At 45.0% G+C, this 15,389-nt stretch overlaps 1 protein-coding gene across 4 annotated transcripts in view; it reads right to left on the reverse strand.

Annotated features, from left to right (window-relative positions):
- Positions 1–12,879, reverse strand: part of MED24 (mediator complex subunit 24) — a 64,438-nt gene extending 51,559 nt beyond the window's left edge. For 3 of the 4 annotated variants that reach the window (XM_066627773.1, XM_066627772.1, XM_066627770.1), the window contains exons 1-2: positions 12,811–12,879; positions 6,682–6,823 (exon numbers count right to left, since the gene is read on the reverse strand). In XM_066627773.1, the coding sequence (XP_066483870.1) occupies positions 6,682–6,814 (133 nt within the window). In that variant the 5' untranslated portion in view covers positions 6,815–6,823; positions 12,811–12,879. The remainder of the gene's footprint in view (positions 1–6,681; positions 6,824–12,810) is intronic. The other variant, XM_066627771.1, reaches the window with a different exon arrangement.
- Between the last annotated feature and the right edge of the window lie 2,510 nt (positions 12,880–15,389).

Here is a 15,389-nt window from a genome sequence, read left to right on the forward strand (position 1 = left end):
GACACCTTCTAGTCCCAAGGGACACTCAACCTGTATCATATCATGTATGTGCCTGGTGCATGCGTGTGGCGTCCTAGGGTGCCCCCCCCATGGTTTGCAGACATGCCTATTGATATGCTGTTTATTCCCAGTGGCTATCAGGGGTCATTCCCCCCCCCCCCAGCAATGGCTGCTCACTGGCCCTGTGCGCCTGCCCCTACCCCATTCACCCTGGAGGTACTTCTCAGGCAACTGGCATTGGGGCTGTGTGGATGTGGTGACTGGCTCCTTAGACAACACACCAGACAACATACACGGACATCATGTCAACATCAGGGTGCTGTTCTGTGCATAATGGGCCATGTCAAGTTTTCCATAAATGCTGTTAGAATTGCTGGGAAGAGTTGCACCGGTGTTACTGAGTGCACTGCACTGACATGGCATGAGCTTAGGATATGATGGACATCACAGTGGCATTCATGCAGCATCTGCACACTGTCTTAATAGGACTGGGCTGTCAGCTTTCCTTGAGAGCAGCACATTATGCATTTTGGAACAACAGAACAAAATTCAATGACCAAAATATTTCAAAGGGTGCTGTTCCAAGAACAAAAAAAAAATGAAATAATTAGATTCACAGAAGACCATTCCTTCCCCTCTTGCCTGAACACTCAGATGACATGTACTCACAGTCACTTCATGGGTGTTACTTTTCCCTTTAACACACAGTAAGCCTAACTAGATTACTCACAATCAGTATCCCTAACAGTAACTCACAATCAGGGTGGTAAAAGTGTGGCTCTCCTCACCCACCCAGACCATCTTGCAATTCACACTTACAGTAAAAGTGGGATCTTTAATTATTAGGGCTGCGTTCTTTAATTTCACTCATATATTTCTTTCCCCCATGATGTATAGCCATAATGTGACTTACAGAACAGGCAATCATTAAAGTATCATAACATTTTCAAGTCAAATTAAGACAGTGCAACACTATACGATCAGTTTCAAAAATCACTTCCAAAGCCACAATGTGACTAGTTAAACACACACACCTCAAAGCAAACAACCAGCAGTGAATTAAACCTGCAGGCATCATAGCTTGTAAACCACTGACCAGAAACAGAAAATGTTAACAAAACATTCATTGGCCACTAACAAGCCAGGCCGAGCCCCATTTTAAACAATCAGATAAATCTTTAGCTGACCAACTGGCAGGAACCTACTGTAATATGCAAGAACTAATTTTAACCAATAAGGTTGAGAATGAAAGGTATCCATTATAACATATTTTGATTCTATTTTGGTCACTATTTTGTAATAGTAAATGATAAACGAAATTAAGAACATAAGAACACAAGAACAGCCCCACTGGATCAGGCCATAGGCCCATCTAGTCCAGCTTCCTGTATCTCACAGCGGCCCACCAAATGCCCCAGGGAGCACACCAGATAACAAGAGACCTCATCCTGGTGCCCTCCCTTGCACCTGGCATTCTGACGTAGCCCATTTCTAAAATCAGGAGGTTGCGCATACACATCATGGCTTGTACCCCGTAATGAATTTTTCCTCCAGAAACTTGTCTAATCCCCTTTTAAAGGTGTCCAGGCTAGACGCCATCACCACATCCTGTGGCAAGGAGTTCCACAGACTGACCACACACTGAGTAAAGAAATGTTTTCTTTTGTCTGTTCTAACTCTCCCAACACTCAATTTTAGTGGATGTCCCCTGGTTCTGGTGTTATGTGAGAGTGTAAAGAGCATCTCCCTATCCACTCTGTCCATTCCCTGCATAATTTTGTATGTCTCAATCATGTCCCCCCTCAGGCGTCTCTTTTCTAGGCTGAAGAGGCCCAAAAGACGTAGCCTTTCCTCATAAGGAAGGTGCCCCAGCCCCGTAATCATCTTAGTCGCTCTCTTTTGCACCTTTTCCATTTCCACTATGTCTTTTTTGAGATGCGGCAACCAGAACTGGACACAATACTCCAGGTGTGGCCTTACCATAGATTTGTACAACGGCATTATAATATTAGCCGTTTTGTTCTCAATACCCTTCCTAATTATCCCAAGCATAGAATTGGCCTTCTTCACTGCCGCCGCACATTGGGTCGACACTTTCATCGACCTGTCCACCACCACCCCAAGATCTCTCTCCTGATCTGTCACAGACAGCTCAGAACCCATCAGCCTATATCTAAAGCAGGGGTGCTCAATAGGTGGATCATGATCTACCGGTAGATCGCGAGGCAAAATGAGTTGATCAGGGAGCCCTGTCTCTCCAAACTGTTAATATGTCAGTTTCGTCTAGTGACTACACAAAACTGACATATTTAGCTAAACTGACACTGAAACTGACACTTTAGCTGCTCTTCAGGCATGCAGCAACAAAACTGACGAAACTGACTAGACTCCAGCAGGGGCTCCATACATTAAAGGGGGTGTCTGTCAGACGCTTCCTTCCCCCCTGGTAGATCTCTGGGCCTTGCTGGGTTTCAAAGTAGCTCTCGAGCCAAAAAAGTGTGAGCACCCCTGATCTAAAGTTTTGATTTTTTGCCGTAATGTGCATGACTTTACACTTACTGACATTGAAGTGCATCTGCCATTTTACTGCCCATTCTGCCAGTCTGGAGAGATCCTTCCGGAGCTCCTCACAATCACTTCTGGTCTTCACCACTCGGAAAAGTTTGGTGACATCTGCAAACTTTGCAACCTCACTGCTCAACCCTGTCTCCAGGTCATTTATGAAGAGGTTGAAAAGCACAGGTCCCAGAACAGATCCTTGGGGCACACCACTTTTCACTTCTCTCCATTGTGAAAATTGCCCATTGACACCCATTCTCTGTTTTCTGGCCTTCAACCAGTTCTCAATCCACGAGAGGACCTGTCCTCTAATTCCCTGACTGTGGAGTTTTTTCATTAGCCTTTAGTGAGGGACCGTGTCAAACGCCTTCTGAAAGTCCAGATATATAATGTCCATGGGTTCTCCCACATTCACATGCCTGTTGACCTTTTCAAAGAATTCTAAAAGGTTCGTGAGGCAAGACTTACCTTTACAGAAGCCATGCTGACTTTCCCTCAGCAAGGCCTGTTCGTCTATGTGTTTTGAGATCCTATCTTTGATGAGGCATTCCACCATCTTACCCGGTATAGATGTTAGGCTGACCGGCCTATAGTTTCCTGGGTCCCCCCTCTTTCCCTTTTTAAAGATAGGCGTGACATTTGCTATCCTCCAATCTTCTGGCACCGTGGCCGTTTTGAGGGACAAGTTGCATATCTTAGTCAAGAGATCTGCAATTGTTTAAGGACAGGCACCAAGTGGTAGTTTGTCCATCTCACACTTACTGCAGACCATATGTCCACTAAAAAAGAAATGCATCTTTATCCATTTTCTGGTAAATTCTTTGCATGCATCCTCAAAATGATTGTGCAAAAGTAATGTCAAATATTATTGACTGTAAGTGCAGAACAAAGAAGCAATAGTAATTCCAGAGTAGATAGCCTGGAGGGGGGACACAGGAAAATAGTATTATTTGCTGTAGGTTGGAGTACAAGTTGAGAAATTTCTAATATTTATTTATTTAATTTATTTATTTATATTCCGCCTTTCCGCTCCAGAAAGGAGCACTCAAGGCAGCTAACAATTAAAATATGAAAACCATGAAAAATATACAAATCATTCAAAAACAATACACACAAACAAAACAATTGGTGTCCCCCCCCCAAAAAAGAGGACGAAAAGGCCATGCCCCCTTGTGTCAGCATTAAAAGGTTTTTTGTAAATAAAAAGGTCTTAAGCCCCCGCCGAAAGGACTCTAGAGAGGGAGCTGTTCTCAGCTCTAGGGGAAGGGAGTTCCACAAACGGGGAGCCACCACCAAGAAGGCCCTCTTTCTTGCCACCATCCCCTTCACCTCCACTGATGATGGCACATTCAGAAGGGTCCCCTCTGATGACCTGAGAGGACGGGCCGGATTGTATGGAAGGAGGCGGTCCCTCAAATACCCTGGACCCGAGCCGCGTAGGGCTTTAAATGTCAAAACTAGCACTTTGAATTCAGCCCAGAAACGAACTGGCAGCCAGTGTAGCCGCCGAAGCAGTGGCCCGACTGAGTCAAACCGACAAGCCCCAGCAACCACACAGGCAGCCGTGTTCTGCACTAACTGCAGTTTCCAAACCATCTTCAGAGGCAGCCCCACATAAAGCATGTTGCAGTAGACTAATCTGGATGTCACTAGAGTATGGGTCACCGTAGCCAGGTTTGAGCGACTCAGGTATGGTCGCACCTGGTGAATCAGCCGAAGCTGAGCAAAGGCTCCCCTGGCCACAGCTGCTACCTGGGAATCCAGAAGCAGCTGCGGATCCAGGATCACGCCCAAGCTGCAAACCTGTTCCTTCAGAGGGAGTGCAACCCCATTTAGAACAGGATAATAGTCCAATACTTGAGTCTTGAACTTCCAGACCAGGAGAACCTCTGTCTTATCAGGATTCAATTTCAGCTTCTTTGCCCATATCCAGCTCCTAACAACCTCCGGATAGCTTCCAGAACTTTGACTACCTCCTTGGAATCAGGAGGAAAGGAGAGAAAGAGCTGGCTGTCATCAGCATATTGATGGCACCCTACCCCAAATCTCTGGATGACCCAGCGGCTTCATGTAGATGTTGAACAGCATGGAGGACAGAACGGAGCCTTGCAGTACCCCACACCTAAGAGGCCAGGATGCCGAACAAGCATCCCCCAGCACCACCTTCTGGGATCTGTCTGCCAGGAAGGAGCAGAACCACTGCAGGACAGTGCCTCCAAGCTCCAACTCAGCCAACCGGCCCAGAAGGTCACCATGGTCGATGGCCGCTGAGAGGTCCAGCAGGACTAATAGGAATGCACTCCCTCTGTCCATTCCCCAACGCAGGTCATCCACCAAGGCAACCAAGGCAGTCTCTGTCCCAAACCCTGGCCTGAAGCCAGACTGAAAAGGATCCAGATAATCAGCTTCATCCAAGGCCCTCGGGAGCTGGGATGCCACCACCTGTTCAATCACCTTGCCCAGAAATGGAATATTAGCCAGAAGTTGTTCAAGTCAGTAGGATCTAGGGAGGGTTTCTTCAGGAGGGGGAGAACCACTGCCTGCTTCAAGGTCGGAGGTAGTACTCCCTCCCTCAGAGAAGAATTCACCACCCTCCCTGTCCACTCGTCCATCCCCCCCCCGGGCAGATCCATGCTGGGCAAGTGTCAAGGGGGCAAAAAGATGGTCTCTCACTCCAGAGAATCCTGTCCACATCCTCAGGTTCCACAAGCTGGAAAGAATCCCACAAGATAGGACAGACCAGTGGTTCTCACACATTTAGCACTGGGACCCACTTTTTAGAATGAGAATCTGTCAGGACCCACCGGAAGTGTTGTCATGGCCGGAAGTGACATCATCAAGCAGGAAAAATTTTAACAATCCTAGGCTGCAATCCTACCCACACTTACCCAGGAGTGAGTCCCATTTACTATCATTGTTAATAGAATATAAATAGTAGCTTTTTAAAAGTACAGGTCTGTAACATTTCCCCAAATGCAGTCACATACCAGTCTAATACACTAAAAAGAAAATATTGAAATGAATGGGGACCCACCCGAAATTGGCTCTCAACCCACCTAGTGGGTTCCGACCCACAGTTTGAGAAACACTGGGATAGACAGATACTTCAGGGACAGCACTAGGTACTGCTAATGTGGCGTCCAAGTCATGCCGGATATGATCGACTTTGTCCGCGAAGTGCTTAGCAAACTCATCACAGCGAGCCTCCGTGTGCTCCTTACCATCAGTAGGGGGGGCAAGTTGGAGTAGACCACACACCACACAGAAGAGCTCAGCTGGGTGGTTCTCCGCAGACGTGATGGCGGCAGAAAAATATGATCTTTTTGCTGCCGCTGCCACCCTGGAATAGGCTCTGAGATGGACTCTGGCCTCTTTGCGGTCAGACTCAGCACAAGTCTTTCGCCAGCATCGCTCTAGACATCTGCCCTGCCGCTTCATTGTTCACAGCTCCCCAGAAAACCAAGGAGCTGTTCTTACCCTGCCCGCCTTTCTCGTAAAGTTATCAGAACATATAAAACAATTGACAAATCCATAAAATTCAATTGCACGGTCCTTCAGTGTAGCTAACTAATTCCCTTTTCTAGCACCAGGATATACAACTCCATCCAAATTCGGATTCAGCCATTCCTACTGCCTGCTAGTCTGACCCAATATCCAGTAGACACCAAGTAAAACCGTTATCCCTTAGCATGGTGTGCAGGGTAAAGAAAGGACACTTTGAAAGTTCACAATACCCAACTCTTTTTATTTATCTGTTTCATACTTCATAGCTATCTACTTGCCAAAGAACAGAAAGATGACCACAACACAAGGACAATTTCTTTTCAGAAGGAAAGTAGTAGTTGCTCTGAATCTGCTGCCCCACTTGGATATTTCATACACAAACCACTGTTGGACCTTCCTGCAGTCACTAAACCTGATTTAACACAGAACCATGAGGAACTGGAAGCCACCATGAAGGCTAAAGAGTTCATCAGTAGTTTCAAGAGCCAAATAGCAGTCATGTGCTAATGTGGTATATTGTAACAATGAAAGCCACTACAATGTGTTATTCAGAGGTCACGCAGTTAAGAAATAACTCACAACAGAACATTTATAAGCAGCACAAACAGTTACCCAGACCTGCTAGGTTCAGGATGTCCCATGTAGTTCCCTTCGGAAAGAATTTCTTCATGTTTACAGCCCACTGGTAATCACTCCACCTCTCCTTCCAAGCCTGGAGGATGGCCTGTTTGAGGTTGACCACTTTCATCATGTTCCTATCCTGAAAGAAAGAGAAAACGTGACCCCACAGCTCCACTCTGCAGCACTGTCAAGAGCTTACCACTCCATTCAGTTGGTTGTCCATAAACAAATCCATAATAAATTTTGGCACAGAGAAGGCTTCAAAATTCCTACATTTGTTAGACTGAGACGCGGTAATCTCAGTGTCACGCAACTCAGTGGTTTGTGGTTGGGCAAGAATCTGAATTAGAGTCTCTTATACCCAAGCCCACCATTCTGTGCCCTGCAGTACGTACCATGCTGGCCCCATCTCATTTGACATTTGACTGTTAATAAGCTGCTTGCCTCAAGAACCAACACTACATTTGAAAAGTAGGCAGCGTAGGGACACTATCCCAATTAGGGAAGGGAAGGATGGAAGTACTCTCCCACATGCAAAGCCCTCCATTTCAGACAAAGTATAATTATTTCTCAGAAGCACCTCTCTTTCTAGCCAGTTCACTACCCTTGCACACCGAGTGATTATGACTGCATATCATTAAACGGTATGAATGCCGAAGACATACTTTTCTTGAAAATGTTCTTGAAATACATTGCTATTGCTATTTTGTTATTTGAATATAACCAAACTTTTTTTGAACTTCATGTCTCACACCCCAGAAAACTTGTACAGTGGTACCTCGCATAACGAATGCCCCGCACAGCAAAAAATCCACAGAACGAAAGCATTGTGCGAAGTTTGGTAACTCGCACAACGAATTTTTGACTTATGCTTCGCGTAACGAATTTTTTTGTTTTGTTTTGTTTTGGTTTGTCTTAAGGGGGGGATCTTCATGTCTGTTTATGATCCCATCCACCCTAGTAAGGGGCGGATCTTCATGTCACTTTATGATCCCGTTCACCCTAGTAAGGGGCGATCTTCATGTCACTTTATGATCCCGTCCACCCTAGTAAGGGGCAGATCTTCATGTCACTTTATGATCCCATCCACCCTAGTAAGGGGCGGATCTTCATGTCACTTTATGATCCCGTTCACCCTAGTAAGGGGCGGATCTTCATGTCACTTTATGATCCCGTTCACCCTAGTAAGGGGCGGATCTTCATGTCACTTTATGATCCTGTTCACCCTAATAAGGGGAGGATCTTACTAGGAGGATGATGTCAGGGGAGGATGTCAGTTTATGTAAGTAAATCCCATTGTGCTTGCTCCCAGGAAAGTGTGCACAGGATTACAGCCTTCAAACTCCCCACTCAGCATCCCCCCATCGCTCATTCACCCTCTCACTGCCCCATTTCCTTCACATTTCCCCCCATGATCACAGCAAAAGCAAGCAATTGAGTGCAGCTGCTCTGTCCTCCCCAGCTTAGAGCACAATCCTGTGCGTGTCTCCTCAGAAGTAAGTCCCATTGTGCTTACTCCCAGGAAAGTGTGCACAGGATTACAGCCTTCAAGCTCCCCACTCAGCATCCCCCCGTTTTTGAAATCCTCTGTACAGTATGTATGCCTTTAAAGAGCACTTAATAAACACTTTGTAAACCAAATTTGACTTTGTTCTGACTTTTCTTGCCCATAGGAACGCATTAATTAAATTTCAATGCATTCCTATGGGAAAACGCGCTTCGAAAACGAAAAACTCGCATAACGAAAGGAGTCGCGGAACAGATTAATTTCGTTATGCGAGGCACCACTGTACATGGGATTAGGGAGTTATGTATTCTACCGCCTTTGAATCGGTATTAGGGATCAATGCTATGTCACTTGTTCATAAAAGTTCCAGAGTCAGGTGAGAGAAGTAAGGTGGCCAAGTCGTCATTGTGGCCAATGACACAAAATTATTCAGGATGATAAAAATTCAAGACAGCAGGGAAGTGCTCCAAACTTATCTCTTCAAACTGAGTGAATGGGCAACAAAATGGCAAATGTGGTACAATGTAAATAAGTGATGCACATTGAGGCAAAACTAACTTCACATATACATTGATGAGATCTGAAGTGGCAGTGACTAGCCAGAAAAGAAATCATACTATCACGGTGAATAGTTCAATGAAATGCCATGTCAATGTAAGGCAGCTGTACATAAGGCAAATTTCATGCTACAGATCATTAGGAAAGAGAATGAAAATAAAACTGCCAATACTATAATACGGTACAAGTGTGGTGCAGCTACATTTGGAGTGCAGAGTCCAGCTCTGAACGCCTTCTCTCAAAAAGGATGTCACAGAGCTGGAAAACAGGCAAAAAAGAAACACTAAGATTAGCAAGGGGTTAGAGCAGCCATTTTCAACTAGTGTGCCACAGGAATTCAGGGGAAGATCATTTATTAGTAGAGCCAATAGGGAAGTGAGCCCCCCCCAGCAGCAAGATGTGCCTTGTCAATTGTCAAAAACCTGATGGTGTTCCTTGACAATTTTAGTGCCTTGTCAGTGTGACACAAGATGAAAAAGATTGAAAATCGCTGGGTTAGAGCAACTTCCCTACAATGAATGGCTAGAACATTTGGAGCGTTTCAGCTAAGGATTGCAGCCTTAGGTGCACAACTAAAACAAATAAAAAAATGTTATGTATGAATTACACTGAAATGGCAGCTTTCAGCTTGTACATCATTAACCCCAAATTAATCAAACCCTAGGAATAGAGAAATGATACAAAGTCCCATCCTTTCACTTCAAATAACTGCAGCCAGCTATTCCTTATGTAAGTGAGATTGGGAGGCTAGAATCCTAAGCCAGAGAGTATGACCACCAGGCAAGCAAAAGTCCCAACATGTCTCCTTCAAAAGAATAAGACTCTGTAGGTTAAGAAAAGGAGTGAACAGAAAGTAGATGACAGTCCTTTAGAGCAGTGGTTCTCACACATTTAGCACCAGGACCCACTTTTTAGAATGAGTATCTGTCAGGACCAACTGGAAGTGATGTCATGACCAGAAGTGACATCATCAAGCAGGAAAATTTAACAATTCAAGGCTGCAATCCTACCCATACTTACCCAGGAGTAAGTCCCATTTACTAACTTTGTTATTATTATTAATTAACAGTATTTATATACCGCTTTTCAACTAAAGAATATATTTGTTTGTTAAAAGAATATACAAAATAGCTTGTTAAAAGTACAGGTCTGTAACATTTCCCCCAAATGCCATCACATACCATCAAGTCTAGTATATTAAAAATAAAATACTGAAATGAATGGAGACCCACTTGAAATTGGCTCGCAACCCACCTAGTGGGCCCTGACCCACAGTTTGAGAAACACTGCTTTAGAGGACCACTAACATAAGAACATAAGAACAGCCCCACTGGATCAGGCCATAGGCCCATCTAGTCCAGCTTCCTGTATCTCACAGCGGTCCACCAAATGCCCCAGGGAGCACACCAGATAACAAGAGACCTCATCCTGGTGCCCTCCCCTGCATCTGGCATTCTGACATAACCCATTTCTAAAATCAGGAGGTTGCGCATACACATCATGGCTTGTACCCCATAATGGATTTTTCCTCCAGAAACTTGTCCAATCCCCTTTTAAAGGTGTCTAGGCTAGACGCCAGCACCACATCCTGTGGCAAGGAGTTCCACAGACCGACCACACGCTGAGTAAAGAAATATTTTCTTTTGTCTGTCCTAACCCGCCCAACACTCAATTTTAGTGGATGTCCCCTGGTTCTGGTATTATGTGAGAGTGTAAAGAGCATCTCCCTATCCACTCTGTCCATTCCCTGCATAATTTTGTATGTCTCAATCATGTCCCCCCTCAGGCGTCTCTTTTCTAGGCTGAAGAGGCCCAAACGCCGTAGCCTTTCCTCATAAGGAAGGTGCCCCAGCCCCGTAATCATCTTAGTCGCTCTCTTTTGCACCTTTTCCATTTCCACTATGTCTTTTTTGAGATGCGGCGACCAGAACTGGACACAATACTCCAGGTGTGGCCTTAACATAGATTTGTACAACGGCATTATAATACTAGCCGTTTTGTTCTCAATACCCTTCCTAATGATCCCAAGCATAGAATTGGCCTTCTTCACTGCCGCCGCACATTGGGTCGACACTTTCATCGACCTGTCCACCACCACCCCAAGATCTCTCTCCTGATCTGTCACAGACAGCTCAGAACCCATCAGCCTATATCTAAAGTTTTGATTTTTTGCCCCAATGTGCATGACTTTACACTTACTGACATTGAAGCGCATCTGCCATTTTGCTGCCCATTCTGCCAGTCTGGAGAGATCCTTCTGGAGCTCCTCACAATCACTTCTGGTCTTTACCACTCGGAAAAGTTTGGTGCCATCTGCAAACTTTGCAACCTCACTGCTCAACCCTGTCTCCAGGTCATTTATGAAGAGGTTGAAAAGCACCGGTCCCAGGACAGATCCTTGGGGCACACCGCTTTTCACCTCTCTCCATTGTGAAAATTGCCCATTGACATCCACTCTCTGCTTCCTGGCCTCCAGCCAGTTCTCAATCCACGAGAGGACCTGTCCTCTAATTCCCTGACTGTGGAGTTTTTTCAGTAGCCTTTGGTGAGGGACCGTGTCGAACGCCTTCTGAAAGTCCAGATATATAATAAACATAAGAACATAAGAACTAAACATAAGAACTAAACATAAGAACATAAGAACAGCCTTGCTGGGTCAAGCCCAGGCCCCATCTAGTCCAGCTTCCTGAATCGAACAACGGCTCAACAGATGCTTCAGGGAGCACATAAGACCACAAGAGACTTGCATCTCACTGCCACTCCCCTGCATCAAGCGTTCTATTTACCCCCGCAACCCCAGCGAAGACATCAGACTGCACTTGGGTTTAACTCATGCCACTTTATTAAACCCAGTGACTGATTTTTAACTCATGAAACCTACTGAACACCCCATCCCTCCCTTGCCAGCCTGGGGAGTATGTTCAGTAGGTTCACAAGCCAATCTCCAGTGACCCCCCCCCCAGTACTTATTATTATTGTTATTAACAGTATTTGTATACCACTTTTCAACCAAAAAAAAGTTCACAAAGCAGTTTACAGAGAAAAATCAAATGGCTCCCTGTTCCAAGAGGGCTCACAATCTACAAAGATGCAAAAGAACACCAGCAGACACCCACTAGAAAAGACACTGCTGGGATGAGGCAGGCCAGTTACTCTCCCCCTGCTAAAAAGAGGACACCCACTTGAAAAAGTGCCTCTTACCCAATTAGCAATGACTGTGATTGTTGCAAAAAGATGCTGTAGAAACAAGACATTTCTTGTGTCTTTAAGCCAGACTGCAGATTCAGAGATGCTCAGCACAGGTCAGTAATGCCTTAGAGCAGTGATTTTCAACCCTTTTCATCTTGAGGCACACTGACGAGGCACTAAAATTGTCAAGGCACACCATCAGGTTTTTGACAATTGACAAGGCACACCATACTGCCAGTGGGAGCTTACATCTCCATTGACCCTACTAATAAATGATCTTCCCCCAAATTCCTGTGGCACACCTGTGGACCACTCATGGCACATTAGTGTGGCACTAATGGTTGAAAATGGCTAACTTAGAGCCCAACCCTGTGCAGAAGTACTTACTCATGTACTTTTTTCCTCTTCTCCCCTTAGTGCTCTGTCCAAAATCTGTATATATATATCTGGATGTGCACACGTCTCAAGCATACATTCAACAGATGCAGCTTTTCTCATCAGTACTTACCTATGTACTTACATATGCAGAACCCTTACTCAGAAGTAAGTCCCATTATAGTCAATGGCTCTTACTCCCAGGAAAGTGTGGATAGGAATATAGCCCCAACTATTAAGCCAATAATGAAAATGCACCCTTAGCTTTTTAATGGTAAAACACCACCCTGGAACCTGGGGGTTTACTCATGTGTGGCTGGCTCAATTTTGGACTAGCACAAAGGTAGGAGGGGAGGCTGCAAGTTCCAGTATCAGCTGGAAGAGGAGGGGAAAGGGATATAAGGGGACCAAGTGCAAGCGCCTCTGGAAACTCAGGACTCCTGGGTTCCTTCCTCAATGCTTAAAGCAAGACCAGGCTCATCTAAGGCCTTACTCACCTGCTCCCCTCCCTGCACCAAAGCAACACAGGCACACTTCTTCCCTCAATTCCTGGATTCCACCATCTTCACACCCTACAAAGAACCTCCACTGGATTGGCTGGGAACAAGCCCTGGGCTGCGAGGGCTGATGGGAGTTGTAGTTCTGTTTCAGTAGCTTTTGTCCTGCTTAGAGCAGCGGCAGCTTAATGTGGGGAGATGACAAAGTGACCAATGTCCTCTTTTTCCAGCCTCGTGTCCTGGAAAAGAACTTAAATGTCCTCCTTTTCCCTGTGAGCAGGCAGCGCAGAGCCTTCTTGGAATTAATACATTCTATGTAATAAATTAGATATAATATAGTTTTTATTTAATAAGTAAAATATTGTGTTTAAATTAGTTGTTTGATTTTCTCTGTAAACTGCTCTGTGAACTTTCTGTTGAAAAGCGGTATATAAATACTGTTGTTGTAATTAATCAATCAATCAATTAATAATATTGATTAATTATAATAATAATAATAACCACATGAAATCAACATATGAATGCTTTTAGCATTTATTTTGTCATGTCCTATGTTTTTCTTGGATGTCCTACATTTTGGGGTGCCTGGTACTCTTTTGCAGTTAGGATAGCTGGTCACCCTGTGAAAATACTGCACCAAACAGAGAATGAAAACTTGGTAGAAAATGGAGAGAGGTGGATTTTTTGTTATTCTTACTCTTTTGCATATCATGATTTCAAAATAACACCAAAAATATCTTCATTTTAACCTGTTGAAATCCAAAATTCAGTGACCAAAAGGTACTATTCAAAAACAACAAAAGTATGAAATAATTAAAACATATTCACAGATCTGATGAGAAAAGCTACATCTGTTGAATGTATGCTTGACATATGTGCACATCCAGATATGTATACAGATTTTGGACAGAGCACTAAGGGGAAAAGAGAAAAAAATAACACCCTTAGCCTGTTCCCAATGCAAAAGGAGTTAAAATCAGATTAAAAATTAAGGGCCCAAACCTATCCAATTTTCCAGTGCTGGTCCATCTGTGCTATGGGGTGTGCACTACATCCTGTGGTGGGAAGGCAGTCACAGAGGCCTCCTCAAGGTATGAGAACATTTGTTCCCTTACCTCTGGGCTGCATTGTGGTTGCACAGGTGCTGGAAAGATAGGATTGGACCCTAAATCACCTTCGCTCACAACATGTTTCCTTAAAAAATGGTTGCCAACTTTTCAGCAAGCCCCTGATTTAAACCAGTGTTCTTCAGCCTGTGGGTCATGACCCCAATGGGATTGTGAAGTCTCATTGGGGGGGGGGGGTTATTATGACAACCTTTCAAAGCCTGTGCAAGAGAGGGCTTGGATCCAATCCAGTAATGGTCCTGCCTTATCAATACTGAATTCTTGATATAATCCTGCACATCCTCTTCTTGCTGTCTTGACCCACAGCTCCTAAATTTGCCCCTGCTCAGGGGGCAAATAACTCTCACAAGTTTGTTGTGAAGACACAAGAGGTAGGGGGAAATGGGGCAGATGGGGACAGAGGCTGAGAGGCAATAGGGATGGAGGGGGGTGGATCAGGTCCAGGGAGTGGAATTGGTGGTGAGTTCCCAGGTTTGTTTGTTTGTTTGTTTGTTGGGGTCATAGCATGAAAAAGTTTGAAGACCACTGACTTAGATTAAGGGTGCAATCCAAACCCCTTATGTCAGTGCTTTCCAGCCTGTGGGTCTTTCCAGCACTGACATAAAGGCAATGTAGCTCTGAGGTAAGGGAACAAACATTCCCTTACTTTGAGGAGGCCTCCATGAGTGACACCCAACTGCAGGATGCAGCACATGTCCCATTGGCACCGCTATGCCAGTGCTGGAAAGCACTGACATAAGGGGTTAGGATTGTGCCCTAAGTGGCCAGCTAGGCCAGCATCTTATTTCTGACAAGGTCCAGCCAGATGCTTCTGGGAAGTTTACAACCACTACCACCCCACACCCCGTCGCTGCATTCAGAAGTACGTTGCCTCTGGGTATTGGAGGTAGCCTGTATTTAATTATTGTGATCAATAACCACTGATAGAACTGGCCTCCATGTCAGTAGCTTGATCTGGAGCCATTAACAAGCGATAGTTCTTTTCTCTTGACCTTGAAAGCTACACCTGCTGATTGCTGCAGATCAAGCTGCTCTGAAAAGCATCAGAGCAGAATAGCCGCTTTCTGCCAGCTCATGGCCCAATCCTATCCAAATTTCTAGCACTGGTGCAGCCTCAATGCAGCCCCAAGGTAAGGGAACAAATGTTCCCATACATTGAGGAAGCCTCTGTGACTGCCTTCCCACCATAGGGTGCAGTGCATACCCCATTGGCACAGCAGCACCGGCACTGGAAAATTGGATAGGATTGGGCCCTCAGTTGGCAGCCCTCCTTGAAAACCTATATGTGTCTGCCCAAGCATTTATGCTATTCAAGATCAGTCTGCGATATGCCATTTGAGAGATGCATTGTAATAACTAAGGGACTTCATGCACTAAAAAAAAGTAGGACAAGGATGCTCATGTTCCATGTGCTCTGAAGTAGCCCTTTTTTCCAGGAAGTCACAGAACTGG

The sequence above is a fragment of the Tiliqua scincoides genome, chromosome 5 (assembly GCF_035046505.1).
Source record: "Tiliqua scincoides isolate rTilSci1 chromosome 5, rTilSci1.hap2, whole genome shotgun sequence".
Taxonomy (NCBI): domain Eukaryota; kingdom Metazoa; phylum Chordata; class Lepidosauria; order Squamata; family Scincidae; genus Tiliqua; species Tiliqua scincoides.